The sequence below is a fragment of the Lemur catta genome, chromosome 2 (genome assembly GCF_020740605.2).
Source record: "Lemur catta isolate mLemCat1 chromosome 2, mLemCat1.pri, whole genome shotgun sequence".
NCBI classification, from domain to species: Eukaryota; Metazoa; Chordata; class Mammalia; order Primates; family Lemuridae; genus Lemur; species Lemur catta.
The window spans coordinates 112,238,919-112,266,392 of NC_059129.1; the positions used below are offsets into that span (position 1 = coordinate 112,238,919).

The 27,474-nt window shown below is 36.9% G+C and overlaps 1 protein-coding gene across 3 annotated transcripts in view; it reads left to right on the forward strand.

Annotated features, from left to right (window-relative positions):
- The window catches only part of PKIB (cAMP-dependent protein kinase inhibitor beta), a 105,178-nt gene that overhangs the window by 72,098 nt on the left and 5,606 nt on the right, over positions 1 to 27,474 (forward strand). Inside the window, exons 1-2 of one of the 3 annotated variants that reach the window (XM_045542308.1) lie at positions 24,873 to 25,049; positions 25,178 to 25,354. In XM_045542308.1, the coding sequence (XP_045398264.1) occupies positions 25,186 to 25,354 (169 nt within the window). In that variant the 5' untranslated portion in view covers positions 24,873 to 25,049; positions 25,178 to 25,185. Of the gene's footprint in view, positions 1 to 24,872; positions 25,050 to 25,177; positions 25,355 to 27,474 lie in introns of those variants that run through there. The other 2 variants (XM_045542306.1, XM_045542307.1) reach the window with 2 other exon arrangements.

The following is a 27,474-nucleotide window of genomic DNA, read 5'->3' on the forward strand; positions in this document are numbered from 1 at the left end:
TATTAAAAAGTAGTCTTTATTCTTAAAAAAATTAGAAACCACTGTCATCTTATGAGATAAATCTGGCCCAGATGTCCAGAGACGTGATGTTTAGACTGGATTTTGAAATTAACCAGATGGTTAATCATACTGGCAATGTGGTCTCTTTTCCTCATCTTTGACATCAGAGTTGCTTTTTTGTTTGTTTATTAATTGGTTGATGACTAAAGTTCTTTCTAGCTCCAAAATTCTCAAATATCTACAAGTTAAAAATTAGTCTATTGAAACATTTTTATGAATATTTTAAATGCAGAAAACACAATTTTCTTCCAACTGTTGAACTTCACAGGTCATTGAAAATATGTCATGAAAAGTTAGTCACTTGCCCCCAGTCATAGACAGTAATAGAATTAGGAGCTGGATCATATGTTTCCATCATTATCCTTAATTTAAGAAATGGGAGTCACCACTGAAATAAATTAAAGAGGGAGATTGTGCCAAAGTGCAGGTAATACCAAAAAGTTGTAGTTTTAAAAAGTCCATAATTGCTACTACGTATTTTAAAAATAGTGATAAGACCATGTTTCCCAGGTAATTCTGGTGGCAAGTTTTAGAAAGACTTAAAAGAAAGACAAGAAGCTTAGGTTTAAATGAGTCTACATCATGCATAAACACAGCAGCAAAATCCCCATTCTACTTGGCCTCAGTTGAACAAATGCCTATGGAAAAAAAATAATCAATGAAAATTTCTGCTGTGACTAGGCTAGCTTATTTTAGATTAAAATTACATCAAAGAAACATGTTTCAGACTATACATAAAGCCTTCTGATTTAGAATTTACTGGGAAATAAATAGGTTTTGAATTTTAATCTTGGCAATTAATGATACTTTAAATTACAAAGACTGCTTTCTCTCCATGCTCCATAGAGGATTTTCTAGGGAAGGAGAATTTGCATTTACACGCAAGTATGTAAAAACAAAACAAAAACCATGAATATTTGTATGTTTTTTATTATTTCCACATCTGCAATAGGGGCTTCTGAAAATGTCAGAACATTCTTCTCGCTGAGCTCTGTGATGTATGATTATTGTCAGAGTGCAGCCCACCCCAGAACACATGGCTTCAAAGCTTTCTGAAACCTCTGTTCTCTAGGTGGAGTGTGTAGCTCAGAACTTAGAGTCAGTGCCTCTGAGACTGAAAGACCTGGGGACAATTTCCTGGTGACACAAGAGCCACTTAGATCAGAACACTCCTTATTAAAATGAAACAAGCGCTGTCATATACATACTGATTAGATTTGTCTCTAAGCTCCTACTTTTTAGGGCAAGTGAAACATATTTTCAGAAATCTTACCCATGTAGCTCAGAAAATTCCAAGTTTTGAGGTTATTGGTGAATATACCTACTCCATAAGTCTTAAAAGTGAAACAAGTTGGCTTTTAAATACTTAGAAGTGAATTAGAATATGTTTTAATCACCACTTTCCTCTTTAGTTCCCTGCTATTTTTGATGAATGGTTAGGAAGGTAAATGGGTTTGATTTAAGCAGGTTTGTATGTAAGAGGTGTCAGTGAGATGACAGATAGCAGCTATTTAATTACTAGAAATAAAACTAAAATATCTAGGTTCTCCTTCCTACAATGCAAATGACAATAAAGGAATAGTTTAGTTATTGAGGGAACATTACATGACAGGGAATAGGGAAACTGAGGTTCAAAGAGGTTAAGGAATCTGCCGAATATTATGCAATTGATGGTAATAGAAACATAAATTTGACTCTACTATCCTCACCAGCCTTAAAAATAGATAGAAGATAAAGTGCTGATAATTCAGGAAGATCTTTTTCTCCCTCTTTCCCAAAATAGCACTCCTTTTCCATTAGCTAATTTGTGGAAATGCCACGATGGATGATTTGGTTCTTTGATCTAAGACTTTGCCAGGAGTTTCCCTTGTAAGGAACCACATAGAGCATAGCCCTGGGAATGAATTAATTAAATATTTTGCAAGAGCTGGTTTTTTTTGTTTGTTTTTGAGACAGAGTCTCATTCTGTTGCTCGGGCTGGGGTGCCATGGCATCAGCTTAGCTCAAAGCAACCTCAGACTCCTAGGCTCAGGGGATTCTCTTGCCTCGCCCTCCTGAGTATCTGGGACTACAGGCGTGCAACACCACACCCGGCTAATTTTTACTATTTTTAGTAGAGATGGGGTCTCACTCTTGCTCAGACTGGTCTCAAATTCCTGAGCTCAGGTGATCCTCTGGCCTCGGCTTCCCAGAGTGCTAGGATTACAGGTGTGACCTACCACTCCTGGCCAAGAGCTGGTTTGGTTGGGTTGAATAGGAGAGGACGTTGGAGGGTCTATGTCAGGACCAGGGGCTGGGGAGGGAGGATGAGGAGATTGACAAAGGAAGATGATGAAGGATGCAAAGCAGCTAATCTAAGAGAGTCTGATAAAAAGCAATAATCACAATTGACCAGAGGTTGGATGCATTGTTGTCATGAAATTGTGCTCTAACATGTGTTCTAAAATGATCATACAAGTCTCCCTTACTTCACTGCCTTCGAATATTTATTCTCAGTAATTATCCTATTACAAACAACTATTTGGCCACATTTCTAAAGATTGCTTCTGATATTTTCTTTTTTATTCAGAGGTGAACATCTATAAATGATGCCCCCCCAAATATTAGTTGAATTAAATAAGATGTTCTTGAGTGCTGCCTTTTTCTTAGTCCATTTTGTACATGTCTTTGTGAAACACAGAAAAATCTTAGTTAATAGCATCCAGCATGTGCTGGCTAACTCTTCAGGGCACAACACAAGCATTGGTGAGCAATTCTTTCTGCCATTTTCAGTGTGTCCATGCTTCCTTTCCTCCCCACCTCCCACTGCTAGTGAGGATATTTAAGAATTATCTGTAATTACACTTGTTTTTCAGATTATTAAAAGCTGAGTCAGCTTTTTGGTGTTTTCTTCAGTTATTTTAATTATGATAGATTTGGGGGCATTTGCCATACTGGAATTCTTCAGCATCCTTAATCAAATGTCAAAGGATAAGAATGGGAAATCTGATGTGAAATAAACAAAATGGCAGGATGACTTGAAAGGCCTTTCTGGTTTATACTTGCTGCCTAGGGCAGGGGTGGGGACCTGCCCCCTGAAGGCCACAGGTGGCCTTCTAGGTCCTTAAGTTCAAACTTTTGACTGAATCCAAATTTTACAGAACAAATCCTCTTATTTTTATTAATACATTTTTGTTCATCTTTTATATCTTTATTTTATTTTTAAAATGAACATATTTAAAATTCCAAAGAATAAAATAAGTTTCAACAAAATAATCCTCCCAGATTGACTGGCACAATTAGAACATTAGTGAACCGTAAGGGCTAAATGGACGGCTGCTACGCTCACGATATACTTCTAACTTCTCCCATCTGACTGGCCCCACTACCACTGAGGCTGGTTGGTGAGAGTTTATGAGGTTGAGTATGCCAGTCTGTTATCAGCTTTTGACAGTGGTGCAGTGTGTTTCTGTTTGAAGTTGAATTTGTGAAAAATTGCACAGATCGACAGTATTTTTTAATTGTGTCTGCTAACTGAATCAAAAGCTCTAGGGAAGCATCAAGAATCTGTATTGCTAACAGACTTCCCAGCTGAGTCTTAGGAACAGTAAAGTCCTGTTCACAAGGAAACACTGTCCTTGTTCAACTGGCTGTATAAGATTAATTTTCAATAAATAGGCTTTTTATCCAACCTTGCTCTCTTTCTCCTTTTGTATTTCTCCTTGTCTCACCCATTAAGATTTGTAAAAAAAAAAAAAAATCTTAGGAAGAGCTAATTTGCTTTGAATTTACTCCGTCAGTCTCCAGGCTGGCACAGGTGAGATGAAATATTCCCAGAGACCTCATCTTGTTGTCTTCGCCTTCGCACAATTTAATCAGTGTTAAAGTGAAAAATCTGGTTCTTTGTGGAGCAGCGCATAAGACGAGGAATTAATTTACACTGCCTGGTGTCAGGATGTAACATGATTATGTTGGCAAAGTGATAAAAAGAAAATATCCAAAGCTCATAAAAAAATTCAAAAGAGGTCACTGTTAGAACAGATGGATGTAGCAGAGTGTCTAACAATTTAGCAGCTTCTGAGCTGAAAGGATATTCAGGTCAAGGTTGTACATAATAGCTCACAGAAGGTCATCAAATGTTAACTATAGATTTCAAGGGGAAAGTCCTGAATTTTACAGTAAGATGCATATTGATTTGTCTTACTGCATAGAAATGACTAAAGACTGGCAAACAGAAAGTAGTCAACTGCCAATTACCCCAGGGAATCTAATACAGTAGTGGGTTTCCTTTGCTGAATTCTTTGGGACCTTCTCTTTTATAACTGGAAAATATCTTTCCATAAAATGCAATCTTATTTTCATATTTTCACAAAAAACTATAAAGGTAAAGTGCATACCAAAAAAGCCTAAAATTAAACCAAAAATATTAGGATTATTAAACAAAAGTTCATGTTGACCTCTGACTATTACTAATGAATCCTTCCAATTGTGACATGGAAGACAGGTTGGAAGGTAAAACTAACACTCCTAAAAAAGATTATGCCACCAGCAATAGGAGTGTTTGCTTCCATTTTATTATGGGAAAGAATTTTAAGGCATCTGAATGTGGTGTTCACAGGTTACATAAATATACACACATACATAATAATATATAATTATGCTCTATGTATATATATATAATGTAATGAGAAGTATAGAGAATAAAAAGTAAATTTTATTGAAAATTATGCATATTATTTCAATCATATGACCTTCATTTTTAAGATTCAAAAATGAATTGAAGTCTTCACATCAGATGAATTGCTTAGACAATATTTTGAGTTTGTTGAAATGCTATGGTGAATATGTGGTTCAAAGAAGGAGAATATTCTTGTTGCAGTGTTTCATGCATGTGGTAGATGGCCGTACTAGGTGAGTTTTAGGCAACTTATTTATAACTTTATAACTTGAGGCATTTCTATTTTATTCTAATCTCTTTTAAATTTATAAGAGCCTATGATTCTAGAAAAGAGGCAATATAATAAAATGAGTAAAAGCCCATGTTTTGGAATCACAACAGGGCTTAAAATCATAACTTAGCACAAGTTTCTTAATATCTGAAAGATTTAATTTCAAGTGTCTCATTTGAATTATGGGGATATCTCTCTTTCTCTCTCTCTTCCTGACATTTGTGGTAAGGATTAAATAAAAAAATATATGTAAGGCAGTGTACAATGTATGACATATATAAAGCAACTGCCTTTCTAAGTTTCCAATTAAGAATAGCTGTTGTACATGTGTATGGCTGGTAAAATTTTTAGCTGTCAACTGAGATTTCTTTACTCCTTTACACTTCCTTCAATGCTTTTCATAGACACTATTCACTGAGGAATTATACATATAATCTAGAACAAAAGATCACTTACATTTCTAATATTTTTTAAAATGCAAATAATGAGCCATAGTCTTGAAAGTCAAAGTTATTTCTGACAAGAGCCTGACTTTTTGAAAGAAAAGTCTTTTTGAGCTGAGACTGGAGAACTGAGAACCAACCTCAGAGTGGGAAAGAGTATACAATGACATAAAAGTTTGTTTTTATGTGTCTGGGAATGGAATTGAATCATGGACTAGATGGTGGCAGAGGAATTCAAGATGTAGTGAGACCCTAGTCATTATTCCAGTCTCTGTGGATGTGCCCAGGCCTCTAGCTCACTGGGTTGAGCAGAAGGGAGGTTGAACAACAGAAATCTTAATGGAAATCCAAGTGTAGACAGAACTATACCTCAATTCCCAGGGAAATTTTTGGCATCTTAAAGAAGATTCATATGTAGTATGGCCCTAAGAAGGTAGAGAAACAATGGTGAAGAGAAGTGCCTAGGCAGGTGGGCCTCAGTGCACCTCATGGAGTTCTGAGGCCCTCAGAGGGATACGGTATTTTGAAATGATTTCATGGACTTCAAGAAGGGCACAGAATGGTTTAAATAGACCATGGACCTTAACTATCCAGGGATGGAACAAAGAAGATGCAGTTGCGCATCTCTCTACCTGAGGTTACGGTTATGCCTGAGACAGTAGCAGTGGATCCCAGTGCACACTGAGAGCTGAGGTTGACAGCAGTTTAGTAGCCGAACACTGCACACCCTGCAGGGCTACACAGGAGTTGCACTTGGGAACAGAGTGAACAACAGGGTTATGGGAGGAGACTTTGTAGTATTAACAGGGTGAGGTGCCTGTGGTTCCTGTGGAAGCATATGATTGGCTTGTTTGAATAATTCTGCAGGCAGGAAGAGAACTAAAACCTGCTACCCAAGGACAAGCAGAAACTGGACCTGGTCCCTTTGATAAGGAGGGTTGTTTGGCTAGGGGACCTTATCTATACAAGCAGAGTAAGGAGGGGAACTTATGGTCAGGCCATTTGAAACCTGTTTTATCAGATGTCAAGCCTTCATTTTTGGCCTTATGCCACAACTGATCCCTTGATGATTTGATATCAGTTTAAATCTTGATGATAACTGGTATTAGAAGGGCTTTCCTAGGAAGCAAAGTAGGCACCTAACCAGGAGGGAAAGGGTTACATTTTGAGGTGGTCATCAAAAGCATGAATTTCAGGGGTGTCCCCATGCGTGGCCAGTAAAGGCAGTTGAGAGACCTGTGTGACATTGATGGAGAGAGTGAGTGTCCCCAGGGGTGTGAATTTAGACTAATCAATGTGTGTGTCAATAGTGACACCCTGGGAAGGGGGGATATTTGCCACTTTCTGAGTTTATTTAGAGTTCTTTGAAAAGCCCATTAGGCTTTTCAATTAAACTGGCTGCCTGGGGCTGGCTACCTGAAGCCTACAGGGGAGGTTGAATTTCCACTGAAGGCTTTCTTCAATATCTCAGCATTGTGTATTCTAGGAAGTGAAACAGGTGCCTTGGCAACTATCATTAGTGTCTAGAATTTCAAAAGGGATAAGGAGTATCCTTCTGAGGCCTTGGATTGTGACCTTAGTATAAGTAGAGAAATCTGTTAACTTGATTTATATTTTGAGTTATCTATGAAGCAAGAGATTCACAGAGTTTGTTACTCTAAGTTCGAAATGAACAGATGGGACCAACTGGCTGGGGCATCCAGTGCTAAGATCAATGGCTGAGGTGTGCCAGTGGTGCTGACCCTTGGGTCCTGTTCTTTATTAGGGACATCCTGGGTAAGGGATGAAAAGCAGAAACTCTCCATTGAGCTCAAGCATATGTGAACTTCATTGCTCTTCATTCAATTTGTCCTAAGGAGCTCCTCAGGTAGCCAAGGACTCTGGGAAATAGATAATCTCCTCCAGCCCCATGGTATCTGGCAAGGGAGTGAGGATAGAGGAGGCTGCCCCCTTTTGTGGGTGGAATATGTCCAGGTTTGACTCCATCCTGCATGGAGGAGGTCTCAGTAGCCATGCCAAACTCATGGGGGCACTGCTTCAATGACTGAAGGCATTATGGGTAGCTGGGCACAGAGAATCACAGGCTTAAGGTCTATGAGACCCTCTATTTCCAGAAAAGCCCATTATGTGGCCAGTAATTGCTCCTCTGGTGTATAGTGCAAGGCCAGGAAAAGCAGTTTCCTGCATCAGAAGCCCACAACTTATGCTCATCATAGGTGTTCCAGAAACTTCAGGAATGTGAGATGAGGTTGCTGAAGCCTCTGAGGACACTAACTGTAGTGCCTGTTGATTTCAATTTGGACAGACGTTATAACCTTCTGTTGGAGGAGTTCCCCTTCAAGATGGGTCAATTTGTAAATAAAAATAGTAGTGACAGTAAGTAAAATTTGCAAATACATATGTTGCCTCCAAAACCCAAAAGGGACTAAAAGATACTTTACTTGTATTAACTTTGTGTGGGTACTGAGAAGATTAATAACTGTTTCTTGATGGTATCAAGGGTAAAGCAGTCTTTGGTTTACCAACTAACTTGCAAGAATTTAATAGAGGTGACCAGGCCATGTACTATTGTGTGAGATAATGATCTACCCCTTTTTTTTTATGTGGGCTCCTTTGTATTCATATGTCTTTAATGAATATGTCAAACAAATGTCCTTGGAGGAGGATGTCATCAATGTAATATAGTTCCTCTGCTTCTGGAGAAAGGTGGATGTAGTTATGATCTTGCCTGTAAAGATCATGGGCAATGGCAAGGATGCTGATGTATGCCATGGGTATCCATAGGATACTGTCTCTTTGGAGGTAAAAGCAAACTGTGACTAAGAGGCTGTTAAAATAGGCACTGAACATATCATATTAACCAAATCTATAGCAGCAAAATATTTTCAGTTGCTGATTGGATGGAGTCATCAATTTCAATAATTAGGTTGTTGGGAATAGGGGCCTTAATGGTATGGGACCACGACATTAAGGTTGTGGCAAGCTACTGTGGGGTACCATTTATTTGTTCCAGGTTTAAGAACAGGATGTATAGTCCCAATTGGGCTACTAAATGGAGAAGCAGTAGGGATAATCACCCCTTCACTCAATACTGTTATATAAGTTTTAATCCTTGAAGGCCCAATTTTAAATTACAATGAGTCATGTTAATTATTTTAACTTGGGACAGAGGGAGGGGAGTCATGAGTTCCCATTTTGACAAGACAATTTGTAAGTGTCAAAGACTTAATTTAACTTTAATTTTCATTTATTTTTCATTGGGTCAGAGCGTCTATGCCCTCTATGGGGTATTTTAGCACAATGAGTGCTATGACCATGGGGAATTTAGACAAGACAATAGTTCTGATGGTTAAGGGGAAGCATATATCTTTGTCTTCTATTTTATATTCAGTCACTCCCTTAAGATTATGGGGGATACCATGTTTAATTTTAGTAGGATGCCTAGGCATAATGGTAATTTGAGTCCCACTATGGGTTAAAGACATGAAAGTTTACTGAGTGGTGCATTTCAGCAGATATTAAAGTTAATTTGGAACCTATGCTGTAGAGGCACAAAAGCCAATTAGTGTCCTTTTATCTTTGCTGTATAAATTCTAATACATTTTGGATTTTTAATCAGGTCAACTTTTGGGCCTTTGTTTAGGTTGTTTTTTACTGGTTTCCTATCTCTATATCCAGATTTTTTTTTCCTTTCCTTTGTTTAAATAGAGATCATAAGACTGATGGAACAGACTCTTTGTAGCAATAAGATACCAAATTATAAACAAGACCTAAGGCCGTGCCAGGCAAAGGTTAAGTCATGCACCCCTACACTTAAAGAATAAACTATATTCAACTGCCACAAGGTTTTTTTCTTTTTCTCTAGCAGCTAAACAAGCACTGGCCTTGAGATAAGCAATATTAAAACAATTACAGCTCACCAACTGCCTGATGTTGACTAACTGACCCACACCACCCCTCCTACAAGCCATAACTACAGCTTTTATTGGATAGGAGACTGACTTCAGTAACTGTCTCTTGATAAGAGACCACCAATCATGGACTGATTCTGCCAGTTTCCAGAGGCTGTGCACTGGATACTCTTGTGTCCTCTGCTTCAACTTTTGATATATATATATATATATATATATATATAGCCTAATTGTAATATATGTAATGTCGTGTCTCCACCCCAAAGTGAACATGGGACATATATAACATACATGTTTGCTTATTACTCATGCATGTGTCCCTGCTTCGTGAATATTCATAGCTCCTCCTGTAACCTGTTAAATATGTATACTGAGCCAACCCACTCGGCGCACATTTCTGTCTCACCTTTCCTCCTTTGAGGTGCCTGCTTTCAGTTTCTGCTGGAGGCTGCACTTCCCAGCCTGCAAGGTGGCCAGGCTGCAGGCTTGCAACCCTTTATAGGAAATAAATCTCTCCTCTCCAAATTTAAGAACACTTATCTTTTCAGTCAACAGCAATTTTTGTTTATTTTTGTTATCAGTGGTGGTGGCCACTGGATATATTTGGTGGTGGTGGGTGTCCTCTCTACCCTGATCATATTACAAGTTTCTTCCTCCAGTGAGCCTAAAATTAGTGTCATCAAGGTTAAGGGTCTCCCTCATAGCAACGGTTGATTTTTATGTGTTAAAGACTTGGGCTTAAGTTGGGTTTGAATCGACAGTGCCATGGAGATAACATGATTCCACAAAGGTACCATAGGTATTTTCCTGTAACCCTGAGTTTTAGGATATTTGTTGTAACAGAGACATAGTCATCAGGGTTGTGCAGAGGAAAAATTCTAGGCCTATAGCCCAGACTTGATAGATCAAAACCATCCTCTGCCACTACCTCACATTTTCTGTCATATGGGCTTTCTTTTTTTTTTCCTCTGTAAAAATTCCCTGAGAATATTTTGGGTTTCTAGCCAGGTAAAGTTGCAGCTTTCAGTTTCTGTCTCTCGACAATTACCTTTGGTGCAGAGATTCTAGGTGGTTGTGGGGAAGCACTTCGGAGCTTGGTGGCTCCCCTAGTAAGTGTCTGTCTCTTCCTCCGAGGAGTGCCAGTTAATCTCCCTGAAGCTGAGGTCCACATCTAGTGAGTAATTTGTCTGTGGATCAGATGGGAGCCATCAGGCCCAAGATTGCAAGTTTGGCCCTATAGTGTGTGGGTAGGCAGCCATGCTGTGCCCAGGCATGTTGGCTCTGGATTTTCCATTGGGAGATCAGTTGAGTACCAAATGCTCCTTCCTCTCCCCACCCTTTTTTTTTCCATCAGCACCTGGGCCACAGGCCACCATGGATGTACACCTCGATGCCCTTGGAGGTCAGGAGAGCGCAAGTGACCGCAGCAAGGGAAGCAGCAGTACAGGAAACCAGCAAGGTCACTACCCTTGTATGAACACCAGTGACAACTGGGATGCCATACTTAATTGTCTGTGGGTTGGTGGTCACCTTTCTTTCTACAAACCTCACAAAGTGCTGTCCTTGGGCCTATCCCATAGGTGCATGATTACAAGCAACCTCTGTATAGCTGCTTCAAGCAGCCAGTGACAGTCACCACACTAGACACGGTGACCAGAGAGCTCCAGCCTGAACTTTGGTAAGCAGGACTGAAGTACTGACTGGTTAAGGCACTGGTTTTTCATTGCATTTACAGGCAGGAGCCTTAGAGACCACCTGGCAAACACAGGCTGAACCTGATGACACACCACAGCAGTGTATATTTAACAACAATTTTATTCTTGGGAACAAGAGCATTGTAAGATTTAAAGAGATAGTAATGACTAACAAAGATAATACAGGTCATAGGTCAAGCCCCTAGCAATTAGAGGTTTTGTCTCAGGTACCCTTCACCGTATCTCAGAACCAGTTAACCAAGAGTATTTAATTTTAGCTGGCCAGGTGTCTTCAATAATGTTTGGGCATGTCATGTGGTTCATGACACAAGTGGATTTGGTTGCTTCCTATTCACCCCATTGGTGAAGGAAAGATTCCTGCCCCGGGGCTTCACAGATGGCTGGACACACAACACCCAACACTAGACACATTCGATCCATAGCAATTTGTTGGTCACATACACTCACAGTCCAAGGAGAAGAACACCATAGGCCATTTAGGGCTTTGTGGGGGTTGTGATCATAATAGTATGAACAGCCAAGGGCTGTGGGAGTAGTAACAGGAGGGTGTGGTGCCCCCAGGTTTCCACAAGAGGATGTGATTGGCTTGTTTGAATAATTCCGTGGGCCAACAGGGAGCTGAAACCTGCTACTCAGGGATAAGGAAAGGTGACTGGTCCCTTTAATAGAGAGAGTTGTTTGACTAAGGTACCTTATCTATGGGACCAAAATGGGGAGGAAAACTTGTGATTAGGGCCACTCAAGGTCCTTCTAATTTTACCAGATGTCATGGCAGCACATACATATTGAGCCTTAATTTTAGGCCTTATACCACATAGGAGAATGAGTCCTGTAGCTGATCATGAATTGTTTGGAAATTTACTCCAGAGAGAATACATTTTAGTGTAGAAGTGAATGATTTTCCTTTGAATCACAAGATTGTTTACTACTATAAAGGAAAAGTGAGGACCTATGAGTTAAAATAAGTTCTGTTAAATAATAATGCATTATTCTTTGGTGACTGAATGAAATGGATATATTGCTATTATTTGGATAAGAAGAAATTGAAACTTAAGCCAGAGCTTACTTTTCTGGCATTATGGAAGACTTAATGTCCTTTAAAAAAGCCTAATATACAACCCTTTAAAATGTAGAATAACATGTTTTCAAAACTCTTTTTAAATGAATGTCTGAATTGGCAAACAAGAGAATTCTTCACAATCCTAGATCAATAAGAAATCACAAATCTGGAGAGGCAGATGATTACTACATCCAGAGGTTGACCCAGGTTCAGTGGTAACTCAGACCTTCTGTTTTAAAGAACTGGAGACAGACAAAGAAATTTAGGACCTACTCAAGGTGGAAAATCAGAGTGGGTACCCAGAATAAGGATTATTCTGTAAGTAGCACTCACCTGCCAATACAGACATTCAGAATTTTGGACTCAGCTTATCACTCCTATTATGGTAGATTTGCTTACAACACTTCCCCTTTTAATAGTCTTCTAATGGTTCTCCTTGATCTATTTTCAGAGAATTCATCTTATACACATCTTTACTTTTCTATGTGACTTAGAAATTTTCATAGTTCCCAGTGCTCAGAAGAAGTACATTCATGTATTTTTAATGGCATTCATTTTCTTTGCTACTTGGGTTCTAGTTATGACTGTGCTTCAATTTATTTTTCCAACTCCATGTGGCATAACACTCCATGAGAGCCAGATGTTTCCTTTTCTTTTATTTGAAACGTGCCTTTTACACTTCCCCCTTTATGATTTAACTTAACATATTTATCTGGCTTAGTAAGCCTTTTCATTTCCTTTCTACCTGTTTCAATCCCTCCCAAATTTTAAAGCTTAATCTGTGTTCTATAGCTTCTGTGAAGTTTCCCTTAATCACCCCAAAATTTAATAACCATTTCTCTTTTACATTTCTTTTTTTTTAATTTTTTTTTTATTTCAGCATATTACTGGAGTACAAATGTTTAGGTTACGTATATTGCTTTTGCTCCACCCTCAGTGAAGACTGAGTCTGTGCTTAACAAATATTTAGTGAGATGTAACTGAAGGAGAAATGAATGAAGTAGCAGATAAAATGGGTTCCTGTCTTGCCTCCGTCACTTGCTAGCCAGGTTTCCAAACCATTTCATTTCTATGATCCTCAATTTCCTCACCTTTAAAATGAAGATAGTAATGACTATCCCCCAGCAGAGGATCACATGAGAGAATTCTCATTAAAGTGCTCTAAAACAGTATGTGCTCAATATATGTTTATGCCATTTTTCATATTATAAAAATCATCATTATAAAAACTTTGGAAAGCAATAAAGTTCAATGAAGAGAATAGAAATATTTATAATAACACCAGCCAGAGGGAATTACTATTGTAATTTTGGTGTATTTCCCTCACAATGTTTTTCTGTGCATATATTTTTAAAACTAATATGTATACTCATTTTGAATTTTTTCATTTATGCTTTTTGAATAAATATATTTTAGATATAATTTTTCATGAAGTCTTATTTTTCTATTGAATTTATAATATATATTAAAGAAATATGGTAACAATATTTTGTACAAAAGACTTTTGTAAAAGTCAAGTATATCCATTTAAATAATTTTACTTCTATTAGCTTAATTGTAGGTTAATACAAACATGTATAACGATAAAAAATTTCAGTGGCATAATTTTTCTTTCTGAAGTTATTTGCTATTTGATTTGAAATATGTTTTGCCTTTATGACCCAGAAAATCCTCAAAACAAGTCTTAAATTTTTGTTACTCAAATTTTGATTATGTTAATATCTTTTGCTTGATTAAACACTAAAATGATTTCTTCTCCTATAAAGAAAAATAAAGTACCAAAAAGAACTTAGAAAACAAATCAAAGATCAAAGAATTTTTCTTTAAATTAATGAAATAGAAGAAAAAGACATTGCTACTGCTCAAAGTAATCTACAGATTCAATGCAATTTCTACCAAAATTGTGTACATTTTTAAAGCATCTTTCCTATGTATCAACTTTATTTATCCAGTTTAATTAAGGAAAGGCTTATGAATGATTGCAGGCCCCAGCCATCTCCTTTGCTTTTTGGCTAGGTACAGTTTACGCAGCTGGGCTTGCAAGAAAATTTTCTTTTTTCAAATTTTCATTAAAAATTTAAAATTATGAAAAAGAATGGTCAAATGATACCAATAAATATTATCGACCTTCAAACTATATGGTATGTAAAATATGTATGTGATATATTTGTGTATGTAAGAACTGAAAAAATTCTGGAAGGATATGTACCAGAATTACAACAGCACTATCAGCAGACAACGTGATATAAGGCAATTTATTTTTTCTTTTCTATGCCTTTCAGAATTGTCCTTTTTCCAACAGTGAGCATATGTTAATATCATATGCAAAAAGAAAAATAATTTATTTAGAAAAGGAAAAATGGAAAGATAGTTCATTTACGACTCAGATATTTATCGAGTACTCTGAGCTTGGAAAAAAATACCACTCAATGTGCTTTTTCCTATTTTCTCACTCAACACCTACACCAATCAAGATAGAAGACTTCTGTGACCAAATCTGTGTGGGGGTTTGCAGTGAACACCAACTGAGTGTCCTCCAATTCAATTCTAACACTATCTGCCTGGACATAGGGTTAGATCCTAAATGTTGAGGACTCAGTTTCCAAGACCACTGGGATTCTCACGACCCCCTCTTTGGGTTTGATTAATTTTCTAAACTGGCTCGTAGAATTAAGGGAAACACTTATATTTGCTGGTTTATTACAATGAATATTACAAAGGATACAGATGAAGAGATGCACTGGGTGAGATATGGGGGAAGGAGCATGGAGCTTCCATGCCCTCCCTGGGCATGCCCCCCCCCAAGAACCTCTATGTGTTCAGCTATCTGGAGGCTCCTCGAACACTGTCCTTTTGGATTGTTATGGAAGCTTCATTAAATAGCCATGATTGACTAAACCATCATCCATTGGTGATCAACTTAACCTTCCATCCTTCTCCCTCCCAGGAGGTTGGGGCATGGGGATGAAAGTCCTAACCCTCTAATCATGCCTTGGTCTTTTAGGTGACCAGACCCCTTTCTGAAGCTTGTCTAGGGTGTGGCAGCCATCAGTGAATCATTAGTATACAAAAAAGACATCACTTTGGAGATTCTAAGGACTTGGGCAGTTATATGCCAGGAAACAGGGTTGAAGACCAAATAAATATCTGACAATATCACAAATACCTACTAAATAGGTGCCAGGCATAGCTTTTAGTGCTATGAATACATCAGTGAAACAACCTACAAAAACCTCTGCTTTACCTTCTAATGAAAGGAGATAGACAGTAAGCAACTGATGCAATCAAAAGTAAATTAGACTATCTATTAGAAACTATTAAGTGTTACGGGAAAGTGGGAAAGCAGAGCAAGATACAAGGAAGCAGGAACTCATGGGAGGAGATGCAACTTTAAATGGAGTGGTCAGGGCTCTCTCAATAGTATCTTTTGTGACTGTTTTTCCCCTACCATTATAATATTACTCAGATTAAGAGTTATTTTCAGGAATCATGAAGAAATCGAGAATGTCAATCTCATTTTAACTATTGAAAAGAACACTTATACGTGGTTTCTTCCTGAAAGTATGTGAAAATATCCGCTTTAGGGAGAAACTCTCCCATGGGCAGTGTAAGGGAGATGTGGTTTTCTGTGACAGGTGGCTTATATGGTTCAGATGTTGCAAAAAGGTAGCCAAGTTTGAGGTATATGTGTGTGGGAGGGGGAGGAAGCAGATTGTAAATGTTTTAATGCCTTTTTTTAAAACATTAAGTTTCTTGAAATATCTCAGAGTTAATCTCATTGTGTCTTTATAGTTCACAACATCAGAGGCTGTCTCTGGAGCCACACCAATACCATAGTTTAGCAGGATAGTGATGTTCATAGTGATACTTGATTATAGTGCTTATAAATTAATATGACTGATATCTAAACAAATTTCATTTGTGTAGTTGTTAACCAGACACATTTACGGCCGTTAGTTTGTTTGGTTCCAAGATAGTAAAATAGATAATATTAATCCTACTCCTGATAAATGTAAAAAGTTAATTATCAAAGAAATTAGATGTCCTTCTGGAAGCCAAAAGTCTATCAGAAGGCAATACAGGATTCAACTTTAGAAATGTTCACTTTTAGGTGACCAAACATTCCGTTGCTCTATATAGACTGCTTAACAAACAAGAGGACTGATTTAAGGGCAGTCACCATAAGAGTGTGTTAATGTAGTTCAATAATGCTCAAAGCTCTGCTTTGAAATCTTCATTTGAAATATTAATACTTTTCTTTTGAATGTGTGCAGATCTAAATTACTTAAGTAGATTTTGAAAAGAACATGAAGTCATTCTTGGTATAAAGAGATGGTTGATCAAATAGGACACATGGTTTTTGATTAAAAACAATTTACTATAAAATGTTATATTTTAAATATAATATCCTACCACTGTATGATATATGAGCATAAAATGAGTTGCCGTGATGAAGTCACAAAAATATTAATAGTCTGAAAAGTGAAATAAATATGTAGCTTTGTAAAGTAATTGCTTTGATGGATATAGAACACATTTACCTGTATAAATTTTGCTGTTAGTAAAAATAGTTCTATTATTTCGTATTACACTGCATTTTTCCTTTGAAAGATAAGTATATGTAAGTTATAAACGTTTTCTGAAATGAAAGCATGAAATTGAACGTGTCCATGCTCAAACTAATGCTTTAAGTTACCTTTATATTGGAAGAGCAATGACGGGACTATTTTTTTGTTATAGATATAAAGGGCTGTCCGGAAAGTACCCAACCATGTAATAGGAAAAATTGTGAAAATTATGGCTGGATACTTTACAGACAGTTCTCACATCACTCTCAATAATAATCGTAGGCAAAGAAATTAAGTCTAGAGGATAAAGGGCTTAATTTCTCCTCTTGTTGAGAATAAAAATAGTAAAGAAAAATCTGTTCAAACTATGGGAACTAATTGATTTAAAGAATCAGAGGATTGCATTTATGTACAAGGGAAGGCTGATAAATTATATGTAACTGACTTCAGGTTGGCAAGTTTGTTCAGTTTAATGTTTGTGGACCCTTCCTGAGAAGGCCTGTCTGAAGACTAGAACCATCAGATGCTCTGGATAAGGGTGGTACTGTAAGAGTTTTTGCATTAACTACTACTCTTCCTTTGCCAATCCATGTTTGCTACCCACACCCACAAGGCATTGTATTTGCCATTAGTCTACAGCCTGACTCCAAAGCTGTTTTAATGTTAACACAACAAAATTCATTTTAGTATTTAATAATTGAACTTTCAGTCTTATTTCTTTATTTTATTCCTTATTTACTTTGGTCTTTATTATGAATATTAATAATGAGAAGAACCTTCGCTTACTGTTTGCCAGCTCATAATTGATAAGTATCTGTTATTAATTCAACATTGATTTATTGATTATATTGAACAACTATGTTCCAGTCCCTATACTAGGCAGAGGGATGCAAAGCCACTTCTACTGTGACCACATTAGTCAGAGTTAACTTCCCCTTCTCTCCTTTCTGCCGATGTCATCAACAGTTATTTGTCATTTTAAAACCACCTATCTCATTAAAAGGGGAACTGACTTCTCACGCCTTGCATTTACTATTCCCTGCACAAGCATGTTATGTTCCTCTTGGAAGGGAAGAGTGCAAGCAGACCGCAAGAACTTCAAAAACTTGTTATTTTCAAATTCAGTTCTGAGGCTTTTGTGTGCTTAGAGTGTCTTCGTGCTCCTTTTGAAATCCAGGAATACTTTGTGTCCAAAAGCAGTCAGAAAAGTGCAAAGATGAAAAATGGATAGTCTGAGGGCAGCCTCTCACTGGGATTTGCTTACTCATTCTCTGAGACCCCATTAAGTGCTGTGTTCCCTATGAAGCCTGGCCTCATTTTCTATTTTGGAATTAACCACACCCTCCTCTGCACATGTGTTGGAGCTGCCTCTCATGCAGCCTTCACAGATTGCCAGCTGAGGCATGGGATTGTGCCAGATCCCACAGTAACTAGTGTGGTGCTTTGCACAGAGTTGGTGCTAAATAAATACCTTTGGAATTGAACCAAAATACTCCTTTAAGCAGGCTCCAGTACTTTAATAAAATAAGAACACAACAATATTTGAATCACTGATTGGGAAGGATAATGCGAAATAAATGAAAATGAGGGAGTATAGGTAGGGTTTGAGGTAAAGTGGAAACAAAAAAAGAATGCATATGGTTTCTTCTAGTCTGTGCTAAGTTATTTCAATTCTGACCACTCAGAAGATAGACATAAAGGCAAGAACTATATAAAATGTAAGATAAGAATGATGCTTTGCTGTGGTTATAACCATTTAGAACTAGGCTCATCTAAAGGAGAAGAAAAAATATCACTTTTAATTCTGGATACCACCCATTCACATAACATGCACACACACACACACACACACACACTCAAGATAATGTATTAAAAGGGAAACCTGCTTATTATTTAGGAAAACTTTTTGGTGTACACTGAATTTTTATTTTTATTTTATCCCTATAGGTAGCTGGGGTTTTTTTTTGTTTGTTTGTTTTTTTTGTTTGTTTGTTTGTTTTTGGTTTTTTTTTTTTGTATTATGAAAAGGAATAGAAGGCATTATGGTAATGGCAGAAAAAGTACTATCTGAACTTAGGAAGGACGTTGACACAAACTGGCTATGTTACATTGCTGCATCACTTAAGTGTATGGATCTGGAATCTTGGACTATATAGTCCTTATAAAATAAAATTCTATAATAATAGAAGAAATCTGATAGTCCTTTGGGAAACTTCAAGGGATTGGGTGAGCCCTATAGAAAACTAACTGCCTATAGTACTTTATGGAGGGTGTATATTGGGTCAGTCTTTCTAGCAGGAAACTAAAAAGAATAGGAAGACCAGTTAGCTGTGACCCCACCCCCCACTAAAAACACACATACACACACATACTCAAGGGGGTTACATGATTTATTGCAGTTAATCTTTTTTATATTTAACCACATCCATTCATATTATTGTTGTAAGTGGCCCTATCTTAGTATAGTAAGTATTGTTGTAAGTGGATGGAAAGGTATTCAGATTTGTGCATTACTTTTTCTGGAAGATTATGGGAAAATCACTTTGCATTTTGAAATTTATATGTTTAAGCTGTCACATTATCTCTGTAGTAAAAATAACTTCCATGTGCCTACCAATGTATGTTGAAGGATCTGTCTCTGTATTAATAATTATTAAGCAAAACCCTAAGCATAAAAGAAATGTGTATCTTGATATACAAAAGGTAGAATTCCCTTTGTCTTACACTGGAGGCACAGAAATACCATATGTGGAAGAATTTTACAAAAAGGTAGGTCTCTAAGTTAAAAAAAAAAAAACTTCTTATACATGTCTACATTTCATGTAAATTCTGTTTAGCCGAAAATGGTCTTGATACTTAGGCGAATAGTAAATGTGTTAAAGGATTCACATTTTAGGGGTGGATCCTTTTATTTTATTTCCAAATACAAGATTTGAGGTCAAGAAAGTTAGTGCCCATTAATACATGAGAGGATTAATAAAAAGTGGTATATGTATACCATGGAGTACTACTCACCCATAAAAGATGGTGGTCTAGTATCTTTTGTATCAACCTGGATGGAACTAGAGACCGTTCTTCTAAGTGAAGTATCACACGAATGGAAAAACAAGCACTATATGTACTCAATACTAAATTGGAAATAATCGATCAACACTTATGTGCACATATCGAAGTAAAACTCAATAGAAATCAAGCAGGTGGGAGAGGGGAGGCGGGATGGGTAAATTCACACCTAACGAGTACAATGCACGCTATCTGGGTGAAGGGCACACTTAAAACTTTGGCTCAAACTGTATAAAAGCAAATTATGTAGCTAAAATGTATGTACCTCCATAATATTCTAAAATTTAAAAAAAAGAAAGATAACTGAAAAAATCAGACTATATCTCATCTTACTAGACTACGGGTTACTCTTTGTAGCTTGTGGGCCAAGCACAGGGCCTTGCACTTAATAATTTAGTAGTAACTTGATAAATGTTGATTGGATGAATAAATAATCTGTTCTTATTGGCAGATAAAGAAGCAATTGTTCTAGTTCTTTCACCTTGTTTAGAAGGTGTGTGTATGTTTCAAAACAGAAAATCAAACAAAATAATGAGCTGTAGGCAGGGAACTGAAGAAATCTAGCATAACATACTAAGATCTTGAGAGCTGAAGAGAGACAGATAAGGCAGTTATTTAACAGTGGAGACCACTGTCTGTACGTCTCTCTGTCAATCTTTCTGTCTCTGTCAGGAAAAGCACTGACTTTCCTAAATGCATATTTTTACTTCTTTGTTTGTAATGCTATTAATCATAAGTATTTTTTCAGATAGTCTGACTCCTGCCTCCAGAGAACTAATGTAGCCGGTAAGAAGTTGATCTTCCTTATAGAATGAGTGGTGGTTTCACTATGGGAGATGGAGTGAGTGATATGGGTTGGAGATTGAGAAAGGAAGGTATTCACCCCTTTTCAGTGTTGGCTTCAAGTAATGAAGCTTGAGGAAAGAATGTGTGTGAGCTAGAGAATGGACCATCTCACTTGGGAGGGAGGAGGTTGCAAAAACTTCTATTTGTTTATACTTATGCTTATAACATACTAATATGCTCCTTTCTTAGCAGACTTTTTGGAGCCTACTGGGAGCTGATTAGTGATTTTTTTTTATGTGCCTCTAATGCTCCATTTAGCTTAAACATCTTTGTCCTCTTCAGTTGTGCTAGTGTTGCACTTTCAATATTTCAGAGACTGTAAAGATGCTGACACATATGTGTATATGTGACTGTGTAATGGTCTTTTGTTAAGCATACTGGAAACTGTGTATTTTCAATAGAGATCAAAGTGTGTCCCAGGCAATGTACATTGGATTACCTAGTTGTGGGAATGCAAGGACGTCTGTGAAATCTCCATATATCCAAACTGTCTCATCTCCTGCAAGCAGCCGCAGTTGACAAAGCAGAAGTCACTCAGATTCCTCTGCTAATTCTGTAGAAGAAAAAGAGGAAGAGCTGCTAGTGAGTCAGCTGCCTTGGGTAGCAAACATAAACATAATTAGCTTTTTAAGCTCAGAAAATTAAAAGAACCTAGAAGTTAATCTTTCATTTTTTGTAGTAGTGTTTTCTCATCTTTCTATAGGTTATACTTTTTTAAATGTCACAAAGCATTTGGAGAGAGCGATTGTCTCTACTTTATACAAACACACACACACATATGTATATATATAATCCCTTTAAAAACATCAAGCATATGCAATCAATTTTGTATAGGAAACTAACAACAGCCAAGTAAGATATCTATTTTGGGGAGGGAGAGCCTTTCACTTAAAGATATGCTATTGCTTGGTTAAATTGTCAAAATGTTACTTTTGGAGACTTTCCATGCTAGAATATCTATTTATTCATAATTTTCCCAGTGAATATTTCCATTCTTTTAAATTACAAAATATATGCTCATTATTGTAAGTCAAAATATATAAAGAGGTAATGAAAATGGTTAATATTCTCCTTGTTCTCCCTTCCATTCCCAACTAAGATTGGAAATTATATTCTTTGTTCAAATTTGAGATCACATTATATTCATTACTTTTGCTTCTTTTCCCCCACACTGTAAATATTACTTTTTACACTTGCTTTATTTTATAGTGTGTCATGGACACATCTCCATAGATAGATCTAACTGGATCTAAGACATTCTTTAAAATAGAGGTATAATATTCCATAACATAATATATAGTTTATTCCCATTTCTTCTGATGGGCTTTCAGATGATTTCCAATGCTGCAATAAATCTCTTTGCCATGGAGTTAAAAGAGCCCAGTTAAGAATCACCTTGTGGATTCAAATGCTCCTGCCAATGATTTCTAGGCCCCTGACACATTCTGTCAGGAAGGTAACTTTTGTCTATAGAAAGCTCCATCTTCCCATGGCCTTGTGGGGCTGGGCTGGGTGAGCTGTCTGGTCTACCTGTGGTGGACCATGACATCTTGGCCACCCATCATCAGAAGCAGGCTCTTAAAAGGAAGATTGTGCTGAATGTGAGGTTGGACACAGCCAAGTAGCTCCAGAGGAAAGCAGCCTTTTTGCTTGGACTCCTTGTATGGCCAGTTCTGTTTTTGATCTTAAAATGTGGTTAATGAATATAACTTTACCAAACTTTTAGATAGTTTTGTGATGATTTTGTTTTCTAGCATCAATCTACAAAAAAGGGCTAATTAAGAAAGTCTATACCTGGAATAATAACAAAAGACAAAAGCAAAAATTTCCAAAATAGCAGCCAGCCAGTAGCAAAAAAATCTTGAAATAAACCCAAAACTCAGAATTTCTTCAGCCATGTTGAAGGCCTACCCCATGGGCCACCTTTTTAGAAGTTCTGTTGTAATATACAAATTCCAACCCAATATTCCTTTATCATGTCCCATCTTTCTAAAGAAGTTTACCAATTTTATTTAATGTAAAATATATAACATATAAATATTTGAAATAGTATACTTACTATTTTTATGTCTATTATTATGTTTAATGTTAAGGTTTTGGACTGTCTGACAAGTCAAATTAAGATATTCATGGAGCTGTTCTTCCAAGCCTAGCATAGTTAACTTGTTTGCAGTTACACAGAAAGATGCTTCACATAGATAAACGCTTGATCATGGCCATGGTGGCTTTCGAGGTAATGTTAATTTGCTGAGGACAGATTGGAGGCCTGGAAATGGGGTCTACTACCAAACTGGGTACTTCTCACAAGCTGTTGAGAAGAAATCTCTAACTCAAATTCATGTATCATGGGATGGCTCACAGTATAACCAAACATTCAAACTAGGGAGGAACACTGTAAAAAAACGGGAAATCAATTGTATATATATGTGTGTATATATTTTATACATAATTACATGTCTGTGTGTGTGTATATATTTTTTCCCTATTTTCTCTATGTAAAAAATAAGGCAGAATCTAAAGTAGCTTTTGTATGGCTATCTATACATATCACAGATAATTTTGTAATAATTTATGTCATCTTAATTTCAGAGTGAACTAAAACTGGATTTGCATCTCTGAGTGCTGGTTTAGCAGCTGTACAACTTTAAATGAGTCTCTTAACTTCTCTGAGCCCCAGTTTCCACATCTACAAAGTGAGGATAATACCTTACTACCTGATGGGATTCTTGGGAGTTTTAAATGAGATAATATACATTAAAAGGTTCACGCAGTATTGAATATGAGATAATATACATAAAAAAGTTCATGATGGTTTCTCTCTAAAATGCAAGAGGTCTTCCAGTAGGAAGATACTTCTTGTTAGGATTAAAGGGGATACATAGGAGGGTGACAGAATAAAGAAAACTTAGTAAGATATGAACAATGATGCCAATAATCAAACATATGTCTTCATAGTTGCAAAGAGTTTCTTTATTCTTTGTCTCACTAGTTCTTCACAAGAATTCTGTGAATCAGACAGGTAAATTGTTATACCTATTGTACAGGGGAGGAACTGTGACTCACAGAAATGAAGTGGATTGACCAACATCCCCTTGCAAGTCTGTAAGGAGCAAATTCATTTTGACTAACAGTCCAGTGCTCTTTACATTATTTCAAGCTATCTGTTAATTCTAGACAGTTGACAAATATCAATTGAAAGTCCAGTGGATTCCAAAATTGTTTCTGAAAACTTAGCTTTATTCTCAAATTTCCCATGATCTCTGGAAAGACAAGAATAGATGTGGAATTAATAGAATACTTCCTTTCTTAGGCAATTTCAGACTATTCCTGGATTTCTAAGAACCACCCTAAGCTCAATATACATTTCTTGGGTGCAAGGGCCCAAAGATGTTGTGTTTCTAATATCAAATGCACCATGTTTTATGACCATTTTATTTCATTTTTAGCATATCCTGAATTGAAGTTAACTATTTGGAAAGGGCTCACTTCCAACTACCATGAAAGCTTTTGTTTGCTCTGTGTGGGCCAAGGTTCACATATTTCTGCCTTCTTCAGTGGCACAAATGGTTATCTCCCTCCCTTGGCTGATAATTAGCACATTCTATGTTATGATATCTATCTTTGCATATATACTTTCTTTCTCTCTCTTGAGAGTACTAGTCCCCTAAAGATGGAGAAAATAGCATATTTCTGTACTCTCAATGCCTAGCTGACAGCCTGACATTTAATAGCTTCTCAGTAAATTCTTAACAGCTTCTGCTGCTTTTGAGATACTATGCAATGTTGACATCTTAGGAAAGATTCATTTGAAAACATCATGCAAAAGAGGCTGAGTTTCAGAATAAGCAATAACTGTTACCTCCCTCTTTGTACACTGAATGATCGTTTGAGAATTCTTTCTTAGAAAGAGACAACTGGTAGGAAGATAAAGGATGCTTAGGAAAGCACTAGTAATTATCATGTCCACTTGAAGGCAAGAAAAGGTAAAATAGGTCCTACAGTCTCTAGCATAAACATGAGTCTATTGAAAATTACATCTGGGACCAGAACAGACCAAAATACGTAGCTTTCTCTGGGGGGAAAAAGCCTTTGAGATAAAGTTGAATTTCTTATTTCTAAAGAGCAAGAACAGACTGTGTTTTATTTGGTCCCTACAAATTATAGTGATTTGGTTTCAGCCTGAACAAGCACCACAAGCAAATACTGGCAGGCAGAGTCTCTACAGGAGTGGTCAAACAAGTCAGTTTTCATTTCCTTCCAAGCCCTAGTTTGGCTGATCTATCCATAGAAAAGCAGAACAAAAGACAAGGGATTACTGCACCCTTAAGCATCCAAGTGGCTCATTCGGCTCAGGGGTTATTTTTAGCAATCTGGCTCACACTGAGGACTTCCTGCTCTAACTCAGCGAATGTGCAAATGGAAGCTCCAGGACGGTAACGGTAGACATTGATGGAGGTTGTGATCAATGATTAGACTCCTCAGCCTGTTGTGTTTTTGATCTAGCCATGCCTTTCAACTACTGTGGTGAGCATTTAGCTCCGAATAGGCTCATCCTCGTCTTCATGTGCACATTCTGTTTGTAGATGTTGCTATGAGGACAGACTCATCAGAAATGACTGATGTGGAGCCTGGGGTCAACAATTTTGCATCTTCAGCAAGGGCAGGCCGCCGGAATGCCTTACCAGATATCCAGAGTTCGGCTCTCACAGGCGGAACCTCAGATTTGCCCCTGAAACTGGAAGCTCTCTCCGTGAAGGAAGGTAATACTCAAAATCCTCTTAAAATCAGCAGCACTTCTCTCTCTTCTTAACCAATCCTTTTCTCTGGAACAATCTCTCTTTTAAATTAGTTAAAAGAGCTCTTTTTCTTACTTGTTTTCTTAAACCTCTCAGCTTTTGTTTAAGAGTAAGTGGATTTTTCAGCCTGTTGAAAGTAGACAATTTCATCGTTTAGTCTCATGATGTGTTTGCGGAAACTGAAGTTTTATTATTCATTGAATGTGTATAGTTATGCATAAGGCTCATATTTGGTAGTGCAAATGTGAATAAGTATGATCCTTCCCTCAGTGAGCTTACAAAATTTATTGAGAAGCACTCAAATAAAATAATTTTCCTCCTGCCCTCCCTTGACGAATCACTTTGGAAGCTTCTGCTTCACTGTAGAATGCTACAAGCCCTTCTACTTCTCATATCTAGGAAGAATATTACTATCAACTAGGGATGAGATCTTTAAAGTGAATCTTTGTATAAAAGGGGAGCGTTCTTCAAGTGGAAAAGGTGGCATTAAGAAAAAGGTAGATTGAAATAAAAAAAGAAAAAAAAAAGAAAAAGGTAGAGCATCAAACCATGAACAAAAACTTGGGTCTTTCTCTCCATTGCTTACATACAGTTTATATAGCTTCTAGAGTTTAGTCTTTCAACAATAAATATAAGAATACTTTCAATAAAATGTTGAAAGTGTTCCTTCATTTAAAAACATTCATAGATATTTAGGAAAAAAAAGAACACACGAATCAAAGTTAAAGAAAACTTTACTCATAGATGTTAAAGATAATTTTAGTTTTAAGCCATTAGCAAAATACTTGTGCCTTGTGCCCTATTTTAGAGTCTCAGCTGGACTCTACTATGCATGTAGAAATTTATTCTTGGTGGCAATGAGGCAAGGGAGAGCCAGAAGCTACTCACATCTAGCCCATTCCTGGGAGCCCAAGAAAAGGGCCCTTGGTTTTTTGCCTCAGGAGGTTCTGTACTACCTGGTAAAGTTGCAAATGTTCCCGGTTCCATCTCTATGAAATACTTAACACCCTTCTCAGCCAGAGACTGTGGCCAGACCATGCAGTCCGTGGTTATCTCACCTTTTTCCAAAGACCACTGCATTTTTCGTATGGGACACTACACATGAGAGTAAAAAATACACATATACACATGAACTGCTGTAATAAGAAAGAAAAGATAGAAAAGATAAAGGGAAGAAAAGAAATAAAAACATATGTAATGTTTTTGGTCTTTTAAGTTTGAAAATGTCAATGATATTGCTATTGAAGGGCCCATTCTAAACTAGTGAGGTGAAGAAGATAATTACTTGTTGGTATAAAAAGCCTAATTAAAAATATATCTACCTTCAACACACACACACACCATCTTAATGTTTACTGACATGATGTATTTAAGCAAAAGAGAGCAAATATACTGTGGGAGAGTCAGTAGTCTCCATTTTATTTTAATGACTAGAGACAGCAGGATCTGAAAGAGTACTGTTCCTGGTTTTATATTTTTCTTTAAATCATTTTGAAATACAGTCAAAGGCACCAATTAAGAAACTCAAGATGTTAAAAATAAAACCACATATACCACCAGCTGCTAAAGAATGCACAAAAGGATGGAAGACATCATGTGAAGTGAAATAAGCCAAGCACAGAAAGACGTATACTGCATGATCCCACTTATATGTGAAATCTAAAAAAGTCTAAGTGCTAGAAGCAGAGAGTAGAATGGTGGTTATCAAGTGCTGGGAGTTGGGGGAATTGGGGAGATGCTGGTCAAAGTAGATAAAATTTTATTTAGGCAAAAGAAATACATTCAAGAGATCCACTGTGCAACATGGTTAAGTACCATCAATAGCATGTACTGTAGACTTAATGATTGCTAAGAGAGTAGATTTTGAGTGTTCTCACCACAAAATATTAAGTATGTGAGGTAATGGATATGAATTTGCTTTATTTAGCCATCTCACAATGTATGCATATATCAAAACATCATGTTGCGCAGCATAAATATATACAATTTTTATTTGTAAATTAAAAAAATAAAAAAGTAGAAAAAAAGAAAAACATTCACAAAAGGAAATAGGCTTACACAGGTAGATGGCATAGATATTGTTT